The following is a 17,165-nucleotide window of genomic DNA, read 5'->3' as shown; positions in this document are numbered from 1 at the left end:
AGAGCCTCACCATTTTTAATAACAGCTAATTCATATTACAAATTTAAAACACAATCTGAAGAAATATTATACTTTCTAGTATTTGACCCTGCAGCGATGGATAACCTAATTAATATGGTCTTTTGTGTGTATTGGACATCTTGAAATACAGTTAGTCCTGTATTGAGCCTATAATTTATGTTGCTAAGTGAGACATTTGTTAAGTGCATTTTTCCCCATTTTATTACCTTTATTGTCTCAGTTATTTTGAGAATCACTACAGTTGTTAAGTTAGTAACATAAGTTAGTGACTCTGCAACCATCATAAAATTGATGGATTGAAATGAGGTCTTTGGTACTCTCTAAACTTGGTTATTTTCTTGTAGATGTTTCATTATTCAGTGAGGACTTTCTTCTCTGACACACTCACTCTAGTTGTGAAACAAGGATAATTCTCATTCTTCTGGTTTTCTGAAACTTGTAAAAATGTGGCTGTTCTGGATGGTCTTTGGAACTTGATGCTGTAGAACTCCAAGTGGCAAAAGTATAATGTAATGTAATGCAATACAGCACCATGCAACACACACAACACAATATATAACTTTATTTACTTTATAAACTTTACTATTTATTATGTTTTATGTTATTAATGCATTGTCTGCATCCATTCTTTTTGTATCACATAGAATATGTCTTACTAATGTGGTTTATAACATTATAATACCGTGTTTCCCCGAAAATACGACCTACCCTGAAAACAAGCCCTAGCCGATTTTCACGCCTGTGCCTAATATAAGCTCTACCCTAAAATAAGCCCTAGTTAAGCCCTGCCCACCGTCTGGTTGTACAAGGTGAGGCAAGGTGCAGGTGTAAACTCAATGGCACATATACTATGTAGCGGCCTGCACGAGAAGCTGCACTGGTGCTATGGGCCATGTGGTGTCCTTCCTAGAGTGGCTCCACCGGCATGACAAGTCTTGCCCTTCTTTCCTAGAGCAGCTCCACTGGCCCAATGAGCTTTGTGACATCCTTCCAAGAGTGGCTTCATTGACAAGACCCGAGCTCCAGTGTCCCAGCAACAGAAGGGACAGCAGACAGGGAGGCTGGAGGCCAAGATGTGCTGAGAGGTTAGGTTGTTGCGGCCACAGGCAAGTAGATGTTGGGCCAAACAGAGCTGGTGGTAGCAGTGCTCCATTCCTGTCAGCCTCCGGACTTGCTGTCTCTTGCACGTCCAAAAAATAGGCCTCCCTGAAAATAAGCCTCAGTGCTTATTTCAGGGTCCCAAAGAAAATAAGTCTGGGTCTTATTTTTGGAGAAACATGGTATATACTTTTGCTGTATATAGTTTAGATTTCCAAACAAATCTTAATGTTTGTAAAGTTATAAAATGTGAAAGAATAGTAAGAAATGTTATTTTTCCCTAGGAACTTGTTGGTGTGAATCTCTAGGAAAACAAAAAGAAAATCAAGAACCAGATCCTACATATGAAGAAAAAATGGTAGGTATTTTGTATTATAATATAGGTGATTACTTCAGGAGTTGACAGTTTGGTTCATGCACTGGGCAGCCAAGCATCTCAAACTTGGACTGCTCTATTAAATAATCTTAATACTTTATCAATATAATTTTGGTTATTTTGGAAGGCTTTTAAGAATGCGAAAAGAAGAGTTTGTTTCAAAGAAGCCACCTCCTATTCATAATCTTAAATTTCCTCCAAAGTCTATTGACATTCCCCACCGTCTTCAGCTACACAATTTCTAGCAGTATCATTGTATGAGAAGGCTTCCTTGACGTCCCCAAAGATTGGATGCTAAAATTATGGTATTTTCTGCTTTTGCCACACTTTATAATGGATTTTCAAATGCTAAAAACTAATTCTAGAATTTGATTTTTTTTCATATAAACTTTCTTGTTTTCTTGCTAATCTTTATAACTTTATTGCAGCAAACCGATCGATCAAACAGATTTGACTATCTGTTGAAAACAGACAGAATGGTTTGCACATTTCATTCAACCTGCTGCTCAGAAGACTCCAACTTCACCCTTAAAAATGAAACCAGGACGACCAAGAATAAAAAAAGATGAAAACAAAATCTGTTATCTGTTGGAGAGTGAGTAACAACAGAGTTATATTTATTCTGAAAATGTGTCATTGTAAAATATTTTTAGCACCTTTGAGTTGCAATATGCAAAGGGGCGTCATTCAACTAAATAAATAAATGTGAAACAAAGATCATGATTGAATACAATATGTAGATTAGTGTAGATTGTACTTAAATTGTCTGGGGAGGTCTACCTCTGATGAGAATTGATAGGGCCATATGTGTGAATAGCATACAGCTTATAGTGCTTGGGAGCATTCTCTGAGTGGTTTACAGTCAGCATATTGCCCCCAACAATCTGGGTCCCTCATTTTACTGATTCGCAAGAATGGAAGGCTGAGTCAACCTTGAGCTGGTAAGGATTGAACTGTCAGCCAGCAGAATTAGCCTGCAATACTGCATTCTAACCACTGCACCATCATGACTCTTCACTGTGAAACTCTTCAATCTGGGAAGAGTTCCTATATAAGGAACTCTTATATAGAGTTCCTTATATAAGAACTATAGTGAGGTTTAAGAAAGCTTTAAAAAGAGTTGCCAGGACCCTGTCTTTGAATGTCTTTTTCTCAGCATGTGATACAGGATTATCTCCTTTTACTCTTTCTAGTTTTGAGTTGGAGAGGAATAAAAACCAGCCTTTCATTAGAATTGATAGCAATTTTTCCTAATAGAGTTTCATATATGCATGTTTTGAATATTTTCAGAATAAGTGAAATTGCAGGCATGGTTTTAGTTCAGTTTCTGGTTTACATGATTGAAAGAAGGAAAACTGACATGGCAATGTGTTGTGATGAGATTTCATCCTGTTCTAACAACCTCATAATCTTTGTGGGGTGGAATCTGGGCAACTGAATGGAACTGAGTGTTTACTGGCTGCTGCCCTTCCTGTTGCCAGCTGTGATGAGATTTGATACTTCAGAAATAGAAAAATAGCCAATACTTCCTAAAAACCATATATGAAATATTTGCCTATAGAATAGAAGAACCATACAGAGCATAGTATAGCTGTAATTAATAATAGCAGGCAAAAGCTAAGAATGGAGAATGAGGTTAATGGCATCTTGGGCCTAGAATAACTGCCTCTCACCATTTGAATTTTTTTAATGGGTTGTTTTTTTCTTCAAACCTCAGATAATTGATTTTTTTTAAAAAAAAAAATTACTTCTTCCCCAACCAAATGTTTTTACAATATTTACTTGAGCTTTTAGGGAGTAATACGTGGACAAGTCATGAATCCTGTTACATAAACTCTTTTCCAACATGCATTGGACTGGAAAGTATGAAAAGTTGTGATGGGTGCATTTTTTCATCCAAATAAGAGTTTAGCTAAGGAGCTTGTAATAGTTATTCAATGTAAAAATTTGGCTTATTTTTGAATCTATAATAGTTAACTGTTTATTTTCTTAACATTTCCATTGTTTCTAGTTATCGCCATCGTAGAACTGAACAGGAAGAGGATGAGGAGCTTTTAACCGAAAATTCCAAGACTACTAATGTATGCACTCGATTTGAAGATTCTCCATCCTGTAAGTAATATTTTTTGTTGTTTACATGTGGCCATTGGGAACTATCCAAAATTAAAAGATTTTGATACTTCTTTGCTTATTTAGCATAATAGTATTTACACATTTGCCAATATTATCCTACTTAAATTAATATATTTTTTGAAATTTTATATGCTTCCTTTCAAAACAGAAGTCTTCCTAGAACAGATTAGAAAATACTCACTTTGTCATTTTGAATACAATTTTGCATGCAAACTTTTAAATATACTTATTCTGCTATCATGTTCTACTTTTTTAATTCATTATATCCAAGTTTTAATATAAAGAAATCTATTTTTTAAGCAGTATGATTTAGTTGGTAAAAAATGAGAACATGTTTTAAATTTTCTACAACAAATTATATTTCCAAACTGTATTCTAAATTGAGCATCAAACTTATCTCTTCTAGAACTATTACAGAGAAGTTATGTGTAAACTAAATCCATCCCCAATTAAATAAGTGTGTAATAGAGATTTCAGGTTTTAAAGTTACACAATTTTAAAATATATGTTCCCATGTGTGCTCAAAACTATTTTTCCTCCTTGATTTTGAATGTGTGTCGTGTACAACACAAATTCAGGGATTTGTTGTTTGCTGCTTCATAATGAACACTTCAATGGAGTATCATTTCTTGTGTTTGAGAACAGATAATTTATCTGTTCTATTAGTGGGAAGGAAGGGAGGCAAGTGGGATTCAAAAAAATATTGCTAATAAATACATCCATCCCTTTGTATCTAATAACTTACTATAATTTGAGAGGGTTTGTTTATCCTGTTGTCAAGATATATTAAAATGCCATGATAATTTGTTTTATAAGTGTATAACATTTCTTTTCAAACAGAAAATAAACAACATTATCTAGTTTTCTATTGATTAATCTTTGTAGAACAGTCAGTATTTTTATTCATTTGTAGAACAGTCAATAGGGGTCCAGGACCCGGATTGTTGGGGGCAATATGCTGACTCTCTAAACCGCTTAGAGAGAGCTGAAAGCCCTATGAAGCAGTATATAAGTCTAACTGCTATTGCTATTGCTATTGCTATTATTCATTTGTACTCTATTCCTGTTTCTGATGTTGGTTAGCATTTTGTTTTGCAAACATTGCAACTAGTTGGTAGACATGAGAAAAATCCTGAATTACCAATGAGTTTGCTTTGTACACATTTAATTTAATCATAATGGCATAACACTTGGCATTTTATTCTGTTAAGAATATGGACTGAATATTAGTTCTTCCTCCTGGGGTATTGGGAATACTTACTATGAAGAAAATAAGAGGTGACTTTAATTTATTATTACGTGCTTCTGTCTCTTACTGCAGATGTGAAATGGGGAAAATTGCGTGATTATCAAGTCAGAGGATTGAACTGGCTTATTTCTTTGTATGAGAATGGCATCAATGGTATTTTAGCAGATGAAATGGTATGCTGAAAGCTGATTTTATTTAGAATTAAAGTGAAAAATCACATTTAATTTTAATTATTAAAGTTTGCCCAGTTCCTTTTTGTGAACTGTTGCTAATTGTTAAAATTGCTTATAAATTGTATAATAGCACGAAATGCAAATCACAGTGAATTAATTAAAGTGAATTAAACGTAGAATAAGAGCATAATATTTTTATGTCAAAATGTAGGCTTTCTGATTGTAGATTTTCTAGTCAGTCCTGTCCCAATATAAAAGGTACTGATATAGTTATAAGCCTAGTACTAGCAGATATATGTTCAGACTTTTTAAAAAAATCAGTGCTTATTATAATAGCAAATTGAAAGTTGGTTTTTTGATTTGCGTGGTAGTTAGGTAAAATATTTCTTATTTTATGTAATTAGTTCTGACTAGCGGTATTGAACCTAGATATTTGGGGAAAATGTGCTTTTAAATATTTGTAAAAACAAGATATATATTTTCTAAGGAATGTTATGTAATTATTTGATTGGCTTTTGTGAAGGTTTTCTATCTTGAGTGGAATTATTATTTAAGATAGCCTTGGTTCTGGAGCCAATGCTGTAAAGTATATGAATTGCAGAATGTTTTATTTTATGTTCTGCAGTTCTCCTGGGTTTTATATTTTGAGAATGATATATCATGCAGGTTGCAGCCTTTTTTTCCTTTATAGTTAAAATTCTGAATATATAATGTTTTTATTATAAAGGATTATATGCTAGTGATAAGCAGTAGCATAGTTTTGAATGTTGATCTAATTAGAGATGGTTGTATATTTGAAAATAGGCTTTCTGATAATATAGTAGCTCATCATAAGAAAATTAACAATTCTTAATAGCACTTTCAGTAAGAATTTATGATATAGGATACAAAGATATATGCTTACACAGTTATACATTTTCTAAATGTAATATATTGATACATATCGACACTCACACCCACACTCGTAAATTTCCAAGATGGATAAAAGGCAGCTGTCTTGATTGATGTATAAAATTGCATTTAGTTGTTGCTGAAATCTGCCTTTAAAAATTCAGTGCACGCACACACACACACACACACACACACACACACACAAAAACACACACAGGGATTTATATCTGTATTTATCTTGCTCTCTGATACAAATTAACTTTTTGTGTATATACATTGTTAACAGGGTCTTGGAAAGACATTGCAAACAATTTCTCTTCTTGGGTACATGAAACATTACAGGAACATTCCAGGTCCTCATATGGTATTGGTTCCCAAATCAACTTTGCATAATTGGATGAGTGAGTTCAAGAGATGGGTGCCAACTCTTCGAGCAGTATGTCTGATAGGTGATAAAGACCAGCGAGTGAGTATGAACTCAAGTGTGTTTCTCTACTAGTCATATATATGTTCAGTGACAATTAGTCTACCTGCCCATAGCAAAGTACTAGGGATTTGTAAGTGAAATTTCATGAATAGTGACCGACATGCCATTAAGTGAGACATCACTTAATGATTTCCTGCTGGCTTCTCCATTGACTCTGGTTGTCAGAAATAGGTTGTGAAGCATGCAATTGGTGATCACATCCTAGATGCTGTGACAGTTGTAAACACCTGTTGAAAACTGCCTGAATGGCAATCAATGGCTGCAAGGGTACTGTGATGGTCATAAAGTAACATTTCGGCCCCATCATAACTTCAAATGATCAATTGGCAGGGAAGTCACTAAAGGTCTACCCATGTCCTACTGTATTCCCCCAAGCAATAAGTGTTATGGAATACTTTCAAGTTTCTTATCAATTATATCTCTATTTGGCAAATGCATTTTTGCCAGGAGCCGTGGTGGCACAGTGGTTAGAATGCAGTATTGCAGGTTAACTTTGCCCACAGCTAGGAGTTGAATCCTGACATGTCAGGATTGACTTGGCTTGCATTCTTCCGAGGCCAATAAAATGAGGACCAGATTGTTGGGACAATATGCTGACTTAGTAAACTGTTTATAGAGAGTGCTGTAAAGCACTATGGAACAGTATATGTCTAAGTTCTTTTGCTATTGTTACTTTAGGGAGCTTAAACTTTGTGTACAGTATTGGAAGTTAAATTGAAATCTATTTCTAGCTGACATAAATGCTTTTAGATAAGTATTGCCATTTATAGAATGGGCTACTTTCTCAGGTGGCTTTTTGAATTTTACTTATGGTTTATTAATTGGCAAATTTTTATAATTTAATCCTGTTTATCAAAATAATGAAATATACTATACTTTTTAATTGGTTTTGAGTTTCTACATTAATTCAATCAAATTGGGTTTTTTTGCTTTTTAAATGTGTGTGTTTAAGTCTTCTGTTTATAAAGAAAAAGATAACTTTGCAGCATAATGAAAATAAGTATATTTAAATGTAGTTAAATGCCAAAGTAAAATATTGCAAAAATTAAGGCTGTTGTAGTGTCGTTGTTTGAAATCTTCTGTTAACACAACAGTGTTCTGCCAGTTAGGAATTATTATTCAGTTGAACTTTTAAAATAAAGAACATAAGGCTGATTTTTTTTTACAGTTTCTTAATTTAATTGTTTCTAATTCTTTATGCAGGAATTAAGGGAAATGTATTGCTATATTTATTAATGCTAAATTAGCTAATATTAGGACTGTTGATTATCTATTATTTTTAAAATACACCCTTATTCCTGACGTGACCTGTTGGAAATCCTGGTCAGAATGTTGATGCAATACAATTTGTGAATTTTTGAATTAGCTTTTAGCAGAGTTACAAATTATCCAGAGTTTATACTTCTGTATGAAACCCTGAATCTCCCTGGTACATTAAAATTATATTATATCTAATTTTAGGAAACAAGTGGTAACAGATTTGAAATTATCAGGGTCACATATGGATGTATTTAATAATAACTAACCATAAAATAAAGATTCTGTGATATAATAATGATTATTTCTTTAAAATTTTTAATTCAATATTTTCTCTGATTCAGGCTGTTTTCGTGAGAGATGTTTTGTTGCCAGGAGAATGGGATGTCTGTGTAACATCATATGAAATGCTCATTAAAGAGAAATCAGTATTCAAAAAATTTAACTGGAGATACCTAGTTATTGATGAAGCCCACAGGATTAAAAATGAAAAGTCTAAGGTAATTTTAAATATCCTATTTAGGTAAGAATTTAAATTTTGCAGATTTCTTTCCTGTCAGATGTTTATAGTAATTCTTTTTCTTTCAGTTGTCAGAAATTGTGAGGGAATTTAAGACTACAAATAGGTTATTGTTAACTGGAACACCATTACAGAACAACCTGCATGAACTGTGGGCACTTCTTAACTTTTTATTGCCAGATGTCTTTAATTCAGCTGAGGTAATGTATGAAAATATTTGTAATGTTTAATGGTATCTTAATTAAAAATACGGCTGAATGAAAGATGATATGACATTTATGTAGATGAGGTGATTGGTAAGCAATTTGTGGATGAAGCCTCAGTGATCCTGATCTAAATGATTGTATCCCAATTGCTAATAGAAATAGGAAAATGATCATCATTTGGAAAACTAATTAAAGGGAACTTAGGTTCAGATTTGCCTCTTTTGATTAAGAAACATTTCTTGGCAAGTATAAATAGTTTTAAGCAACAGCACCAGCTCTGTAGGAATTTATTAGTTGAATTCAATGAGATAACAGCAACAATAATAATGTGGCACTGTGAGCTGTTCAGTATGAAATAAATATTTAAAATTGAAAATAAAATATTTTTTATAAAACTGGTAAAGCATTTGAAAAAGAAGCATTTCTAGCAAGGTAGAAAATAACTGTATCATTGATGGTTGTTATCTTCATAAGCATAACTCTTCAGTCTTATAGAGTATAAGATGCCCAGAGAATAATGCTGTTTAATACCGTGTTTTTATTTTGCAGGTTGGAAATCAGCCTGACTTTTAGTGCTATTTCAATTTTTCCTCACTGATAGCTACATTTACTTTATAATGTGGAAATCAAATTATAGCTTTAGTATATCTTAAAAATAATTACGAAGGATTATTGTGTTATCTATAATCGGTATCAGTGTGTCATATGAAATTATAGATAATGTGAGAAGAGTGGGAGTATGTTCATTTATCTCATATCAAATGTTGACATGTATGTTAGCAGCATTCCTACATTATTTTAGCAAGAAATTGAAAGAGAATTGAAACATATTTTTGGAAAGCTAAAATTTTAAATAAAGTTAAATTCTTCTGTTTGTATTTATTATATGTGGGGGCAAGGAATAGTATATTAAATGCTGATTTGTTGGTAGTGAATTTTTTGATTATAAAGCATGTTTTTTAATGCAGGATTTTGATTCATGGTTCGATACAAACAACTGTCTTGGGGATCAAAAATTAGTAGAACGGCTTCACATGGTGAGTTTCTTTTAAAAAATGAACTAACTTTGGTCTATTTTTACTACAAAGCTCTCACTCTATGTAGCATATGTAGGTGGTGCAGTGGTTAGGGTGCAGTACTGCAGGCCACTTCAGCTGACTGTTATCTGCACTTCAGCGGTTCTAATCTCACCGGCTCAAGGTTGACTCAGCCTTCCATCCTTCCGAGGTGGGTGAAATGAGGACCCAGACTGTGGGGGCGATATGCTGACTCTGTAAACTGCTTAGAGAGGGCTGGAAGCCCTATGAAGCGGTATATAAGTCTAACTGCTATTGCTATTCTACCTGGAAAGTAATAAAACATGCCTCTACACTTTGCTTGAGATGCTGTTGGTGCAGATACTGAAACATTTTTCAATTCCATAAATAGCACAAATAGTTTCATGGTCATTGGGACTTTTAATTTCCTCTATGTTTCTTTCCAGAAATGTTATGTGATAGTTGAGTTTTCCAGTGGATGAGGGAGTGGTCTTGTGTGGGTATTCTCAAAGCCTGATTGGTCCAAGACTGAGAGTAAAACTTCTTAAATGCTCCTTCCTGCCTTTCTAGCCCAGTTTCCTCTCAGTCTCTTGGTCCAAGCACTGCTTGAGTTGTGGGTAGAGAGATAGTGTGTATTTTTTCCTATTTTGCTTCAATTGGCTTACTATATTTGGTTCAATTGGACATTTTAAATTTGCTTAAATTTACTTAAAATTCCATTTGTAGCTGCGGCCCAGGGGTCAGTCCTTTCTGCCTCCGGTGGTGGTGGGACTGTGGGGGGTTCTGACCGTCCCATCTGTGGGCCCGGAGCCTCAGACCTGTCCCCGGGGTTGCGGGGGTGCTGTGCTCCAGCGCAGCTGTCGCGGGGGCCATGATTCTTTGGCAGGCCCAACAGAAGGCTCCTCTAGTGGCTCGAAGTACCTACGAGGTTTGCGGAGCCGGCGTTTGCATTCGGGCGGCTGTTGCGTGCTGCGCTGAAAGGGCCAGCACAGCCTGAGCTTCAGGGGGGGTGCGAGCCATTGTGCCGCGGGGCCCCCTGGATCGTGGAGCACACAGCTGAGATAGTCGGGTGCGCCCATTGCTGTTCATTTCGGCCCCTGGTTTGGCCTCGCTAGCCATTTGTGAGCCATTTTGGCTGCCGCCATGTGCGCAAGGCCTTCCTCGTTTGCACGACCATTGCGAGGCCCAGGCCGGGGGTGATCGGCCTAGTCCTACTGCTTATCGTTGGGGGCTCAGGCTCCGGTGGGGCCTACAGAGGCCTGCTCTTCTTCCGCACCTTCCAGGACACGTAAGTGGGGAGTATGGAGGAGGGATCGGGAATTCCCCAGGGCCAGGCAGAAGGCCCATTGGGGGGAGAAGTGGAGCAGGGTCCCAGACCTGGGGAGTCCCTGGTAAGGCCCCTGGCAGCCCAGTGCCCCTCTATGGCCTCCACGAGACAAGAAGCCAGGAAGCATAAGGCGCTTGAAAAGACTTTCTCCAGGGCTGAGAGACAGGCCTGTCTCAGCTAGCAGGTCCAGGTCTCCGATCAGGTCCCCTTCTGGGCATTCTTCGCCTCGAGGTTTCAGCCCTTCTTCCTCGGGCTCCCAGGCCAGATCCTGCAGCTACTCCAGGCGAAGGAGGTCTCCTTCCCCTTCCCCTACGGCTTCCCTGAGTCTGGCAAGGGACAAGTAAGTGGATCCCTTGGAGGGGACATCTAGAGGGCCTTGTTCTTCACGCAGGTTGGCACCTCAGGGGCCTGGCACTTCTTATGGGAACATGGAGAATCTGGAACACCTTCCTGAAGGTATTAAATGGCTTATTTCGCAGGGCATTGCCCAGCAGGACAGGAGTTCCCATTCTTCTATGTTACAAGGGGGGCCGGGCCGGCACCAGTATAGGGCTTCCTCCCCATCCATGGTTAGCGAGGCCTCAGTCATGGGGGAGGAGAATCCTCATGATACGTTTTTTTTGGACGACGAGGATGCAGCTCCTCCCAATCCTCCGTCTTCCTCGGGCCTGTTTGCCCCAGCCATGTTCAAGACACTCCTGAATAAGGCGAGGAAGACCACTAAAATTGGGATGGGGGATCCCGGGACATGGCCATGTTTTCCAACACGGCTACGAACAAGGAGGAGATTCCTGCTCCCCCCTTGTTTATGGAGGTCCTGACCAACTAGTGGGCCCGCCCCTCCAATTTTTCTAATCCAGGAAGCAATGACCGCCGCTTCTTCTGTTGGACCTTGCGGGTCAAGTGGGCTTTGTTGTTAACATACCTACCTCCCAAGAGCATTGCAACAGCCCTCCCCTCGCTCCTCGAGTCAGTAGCCGAGCTGGCAGTAGAGTTCCCCAGGCTTATGGTGCTGGGGGATTTCAACCTGCCTTTGCTTGGCGAGCACTCTGATGGGGCGCAGGAGTTCATGGCTTCCATGACAGCCATGGACTTGACCCAAGTAATTCAGGGTTCGACTCACTCAGCGGGTCACACGCTTGACCTCGTATTCCTCTTGGAGCAGTGGAGACGTGATCTAGATTTGAAGGGCATTGAGATCTTGCCCTTGTCATGGTCTGATCACTCCCTACTGAGGCTTGACTTTCGGAAACCAATCCCCCACTGTAGGGAGAGGGAAATGAGTAGGTGGTTCCGCCCCAGGTGCCTGATAGACCCTATGGGATTTCAGACAGCGCTTGGAGAAATACCTGACGCTGTCGTCCACAGTGCGGCGGAGTCCTTAGTCGCTGCCTGGAATACAGCGGCGGCGGGGGCTTTAAACCGAATTGCGCCTTTGCGGCCTCTCCAAGATTGCGGATCCAGGAGGGCTCCTTGGTTTACCGAGGAACTCCGGGAGATGAAGCACCAAAAGAGACGCCTAGAGCGCCGCTGGAGGGCCAGTAACTCTGAATCAGACCGAGCATTGATGAGAGCCTTTATCAGGACCTATCTCGTGGCAATACGGGCGGCAAAATGTGCGCATTTTGCCGCTCTTATTGCATTCGCTGAATCACGCCCAGCCGCCTTGTTCAGAATAACCCGTGCCCTCCTGAAAGGAAGGGAGGCGGGCGACCCTTTACAAGGTAGAGCTGAGGAATTTGTTCAGTTTCTAATGGATAAAGTCACTCGGATTCGGACAGATCTGGACTCCAATTGCACGGTACCAGCCGAGGTACCGGGGGAAGGTCTTGAGCGGATTTTATGGAGCGAGTTTCAACTTGTCGCTACTGAGGAAGTGGACAAGGCTATGGGAGCGGTGAGTGCCTCCACTTGTATACTGGACTCGTGCCCCTCCTGGCTGGTCTCGACCAGCAGGGAGGTGACACGTGGCTGGATCCAGAGGATAGTTAACACCTCTCTCTGGGAGGGATCCTTCCCGCTCCTCCTAAAGGATGCGGTGGTGAGACCCCTCCTGAAGAAGCCCTCTCTGGACCCAGCCATTTTAAGTAACTATCGTCCAGTCTCCAACCTCCCCTTTGTAGGGAAGGTTGTTGAGAAAGTGGTGGCCTTTCAACTCCGGCAGTCCTTGGATGAAACCGATTATCTGGATTCCTTTCAGTCTGGTTTCAGGCCTGGCTACAGCATGGAAACTGCTTTGGTCGCACTGATTGATGATCTCTGGCGAGCCAGGGATAGGGATCACTCCTCTATCCTAGTGCTCCTTGACCTCTCAGCGGCCTTCGATACCATCGACCATGGTATCCTTCTGCGACGGTTACGGGAGGTGGGAGTGGGAGGCACCGTCCTACGGTGGTTCTCCTCCTACCTCTCGGACAGGTCGCATTCGGTGTTGGTCGGAGAACAGAGGTCGACCCCTAGGCCCCTCAACTATGGAGTGCCGCAGGGTTCGGTCCTGTCCCCCCTCCTATTTAACATCTACACTCACGCCCTCGTCTCCTCAAGACTGGATTACTGTAACTACCTGGGGCTGCCCTTGAAGAGTGTTCGAAGACTTCAGTTAGTCCAGAATGCAGCCGCGTGACCGATTGTGGGTGCACCTAGGTACACCCACGTTACACCTATCCTCCGCGAGCTGCACTGGCTGCCCATTGGTCTCCAGACACGCTTCAAGGTACTAGTCGTTACTTTTAAAGCCCTGCATGGCATCGGACCTGGTTACCTGAGAGACCGCCTCCTGCCAATTACTTCCCAAAGACCGATTCGATCGCACAGACTTAGCCTTCTCCGGATTCCATCTGCCAGCCAATGCCGGCTGGTGACCCCCTGGGGGAGGGCCTTCTCTGTTGCAGCTCTGGCCCTCTGGAACGACCTCCGCGTTGAGATCCGGACCCTTACCACCCTCCCGGCCTTCCATAAAGCTACTAAGTCCTGGCTGTTCCGGCAGGCCTGGGGCTGCTGAAGTATCCAGCCCCACTTTAATTGTGAATGTTGTTATATTTTAAATTTTTGTTTGTCTTATTTATCCCCCTTCCCTTTTTATTGTAAGCCGCCCCAAGTCCTTCGGGAATGGGTGGCATACAAAACCAATAAACTAACTAAACTAAACTAACTACAATGTGGAACAGGCCTTTGCCCAAACCATCCAGTTGCCCATTATCGACACTCCTATTGCTACCTTGGTTTCTTCGTCCCCAGTGGTGTCCGGGGATGCGGCGGATAAGTTAAAACCTGAGGATAAGCACACTGAGCTTGCCCTGAGGAAAAATTTCAATGCCACTGCATGGGACATAACGTCTGCAGCGGCGGCTTCGTATTTCAACCGTACTACCTTCATGTGGCTGCACCAGCTCCAGGATCGCATCCCAATCCAGGATGAGTGGCTCCACCAGGATCTGACTAAAATCATTGCGGCCTCTCAATTCTCGGCAGATGCAACTCTGGACATAGTCAATTTTGCGTCCAGTGCGTTAGCCACCTCAGTTACCTCCCGCCGTCTTTTATGGCTTAGGAATTGGCAGATGGATAACAAGGTCAAGTGGAATCTGGCGGCTGCCCCTTTTAAGGGTCCCAATCTCTTTGGGGAGGCTCTCAACCCTATTCTTGTCGAGAATAAGGACAAGAAAAAGGTCCTCCCATCCAACGCAAAAAAGCCAAAGACGTGGTCTCATCCTTATCGTAGACAGTCTTATAGGGCTCCTGACTATGACCATCACCAACGTTTCTCCTCTTTCAGGTCCGACAGGCAGTATTCCAGGTCATCCTACCAGGACAGGGGCAGGTTTCAACACCAGTCACGACGGCCCTTTCAAGGCGGCGGTCACCCTTACCGCAGAGGGAAGTGACTCGAACATGAGTCGTCCCATAGGCGGCCGTCTGCTCCTCTATGTGGATCGATGGGACGAGATCACGTCAGACGCCTGGGTCAGGTCCACAGTTAGTCACGGTCTCAGGTTAGAGTTTCTCTCCACCTCCCCGAATCTCTTTCGGTCGTTCCCTCCGTCTCGGAGCCTGGAGCGCCGCTGCCTGATGGATCAGGCCATAAAATACCTTCTCGACAGACAGGCAGTGGAGGTAGTTCCCCGAGGAGAAAGGGGGCTGGGCCACTACTCCAACCTGTTTGTAGTCCCGAAGAGTTGGGGGGGCTGGAGGGCAATTCTGGACCTCAAGCATCTGAACCAATTCTTGGTTTACAGGCGCTTCAAGATGTCCTCTCTAAAGTCTATCCTTCAGGGCATCCGAAAGGGGGATTTCTTGGCATCAATAGACCTGACAGAGGCCTACCTTCATATTCCAATTCTCCCAGCTCATCACAGGTTTTTGAGATTTTCCCACGGGGAGCGCCATTACTAGTACCGAGCTCTTCCCTTTGGGTTGGATTCCGCCCCGTGCACATTTACGAAGGTACTGGCGGCACTAGCAGCTCATCTCTGCTCCATCCCGATAAGGCTCCAATGCTACCTGGATGATGTATTAGTGCAGGCGGGGTCCCTCCCCCGAGCGATAGAGGACCATCAGCTTACCATTCAGAGTCTTCAGGCCCTGGGCTTCTCAGTGAATTTTCCAAAGAGCCATCTGTCTCCGTCCACGCGCATTCTTCACTTGGGGACAGTCATAGACTCAGTGTTGGGGGTAGTTCGTCTGTCCCCAGACCGTCAGAAAAGTGTACATCTGTTGGCAGAAAGGGTACACAAAAGTCGGTCAGTTTCAGTCCTCACGTTGTCGCAGTTGTTGGGCAAGATGGTCTCTTGTATAGGGATAGTTCCGTGGGCCAGGCTCCATCTCCGACCCCTTCAGTGGGAACTCATCCCTTTCCAAAGGGGAAGGATGAGCAACTCTCTTTGACACCTCCGCATTCTGGCGGGGGTCAAGGTTTCCCTCAGGTGGTGGCTTTCCCCGGCCATTCGATGGGGATGCTGCTTCTGGGAACCGGACAGGGTGACAGTGACCACGGACGCAAGTCTGTTCGGTTGGGGAGCTCTGGTGGGCTCCCCCTTGGCCCAGGGCAGGTGGACAGCTTCAGATCTCCGACACAATATAAATTGGTTGGAACTGAAGGCTGCTCGCTTAGCCCTGCTGCACTTCCAGACCTCGGTGGAGGGCTTCCACGTGCTTCTCCTGATGGACAATGTGGCAGCCAAGGCCCACATAAATCGTCAGGGGGGGACCCACTCTTGGGCTCTGGCTAGAGGCCCTACGACTCGGCACCTGGGCAGAGAGGCACCTGTCGTCCTTGGTGTCGGAGCACATCTCCGGCCTGTCCGACCACCAGACGGACTGGCTGAGTTGGGCGACTCTGGACAACAGCGAGTGGCAGCTTCACCTGTCCTTGTTTCAGGAGATATGTCAGCAGTTTTGCACCCCGCTAGTAGATTTCTTTGCCACCCCGGCGAATGAGCAGTTGCCTCGGTTCTTCACTCGGTTTCTGTCCCGGGCAGCGGAGAGCATGGACGCCCTCAGGAGCGGGTGGCCTCCGGGTCTGCTCTATGCCTTCCCTCCCATTCCCCTCATTCCGGGGACCCTCAGGAAGGTGGTAGTGGAGAAGGCTCTGGTCATTGTGGTGGCCCCCTATTGGCCCAGGAGACCCTGGTTCGTGGACTTAGTCTAGCTCTCAGCGGCTCCTCTATGGAGGATTTCACAGGAGGAGGTGGTCTTGCCCCAGGGGGTCCTGGTTAACCTGGATACCCAGTGGCTCCTTCTGACCGCCTGGCTCTTGAACGGCGACTCCTGAGGGGGGCGAACTTGTCTTCCGGGGTTATTCGCACCATCGAGGCTTCTAGACGCCCATCGACTACCCGAATTTACAACTCCACCTGGAGTGCTTTCGTTCGGTGGTGTTCCCCTCTTGGCATTGATCCTGCCAGGGCCACTATCCCCAACGTCTTGAACTTTCTACAGAAGGGCCTGGACGGGGGTTTGTCACACAACACTCTGCGCCGTCAGGTGGCGGCTCTGTCTTCAGTCTTGGGGGTGTGGGGTCTTCTTCACTCTCCCACGTTCCCTTGATCTAGCGGTTTCTCAAGGGGGCGGCTAATCTCCGGCCTCCTCCCATACACAGGTTCCCTACATGGGATTTGTTCCTAGTTCTCAGTGCGTTGACGGGGTCTCCATTCGAACCACTCTGGTCTGTTCACTTGTGGTTCTTGTCCCTTAAGGTTTCTTTTCTGGTGGCCATCACTTCGGCCAGGCGTATTTCGAAGCTGGACACCCTTTCCTCTAAGGAGGATCTTTGTCATTTTCACCAGGATAGGGTGGTCTTTCAGCTTGATCCTACCTTCCTTCTGAACATGAACACTCCCTTCCATAGGGTGCAGGAAATCATCCTGCCCGATTTCTGTCCAGGGCCTTCTA

The 17,165-nt window shown here is 42.6% G+C and overlaps 1 protein-coding gene across 1 annotated transcript in view; it reads left to right on the top strand.

Moving 5' to 3' along the window:
• Positions 1 to 17,165, top strand: part of SMARCA5 (SWI/SNF related, matrix associated, actin dependent regulator of chromatin, subfamily a, member 5) — a 38,154-nt gene that overhangs the window by 2,228 nt on the left and 18,761 nt on the right. Inside the window, 10 exon segments of the mRNA XM_032224522.1 lie at positions 1,404 to 1,477; positions 1,924 to 1,959; positions 1,961 to 2,060; positions 2,063 to 2,090; positions 3,507 to 3,607; positions 4,950 to 5,050; positions 6,228 to 6,407; positions 8,030 to 8,185; positions 8,274 to 8,405; positions 9,380 to 9,448. Of these exon segments, the coding sequence (XP_032080413.1) occupies positions 1,475 to 1,477; positions 1,924 to 1,959; positions 1,961 to 2,060; positions 2,063 to 2,090; positions 3,507 to 3,607; positions 4,950 to 5,050; positions 6,228 to 6,407; positions 8,030 to 8,185; positions 8,274 to 8,405; positions 9,380 to 9,448 (906 nt within the window). The 5' untranslated portion in view covers positions 1,404 to 1,474.

This window comes from Thamnophis elegans, chromosome 9, assembly GCF_009769535.1.
Source record: "Thamnophis elegans isolate rThaEle1 chromosome 9, rThaEle1.pri, whole genome shotgun sequence".
NCBI classification, from domain to species: Eukaryota; Metazoa; Chordata; class Lepidosauria; order Squamata; family Colubridae; genus Thamnophis; species Thamnophis elegans.
The sequence above is the reverse complement of the archived record's forward strand: the minus strand, read 5'-3'. Positions and strand labels throughout refer to the sequence as shown.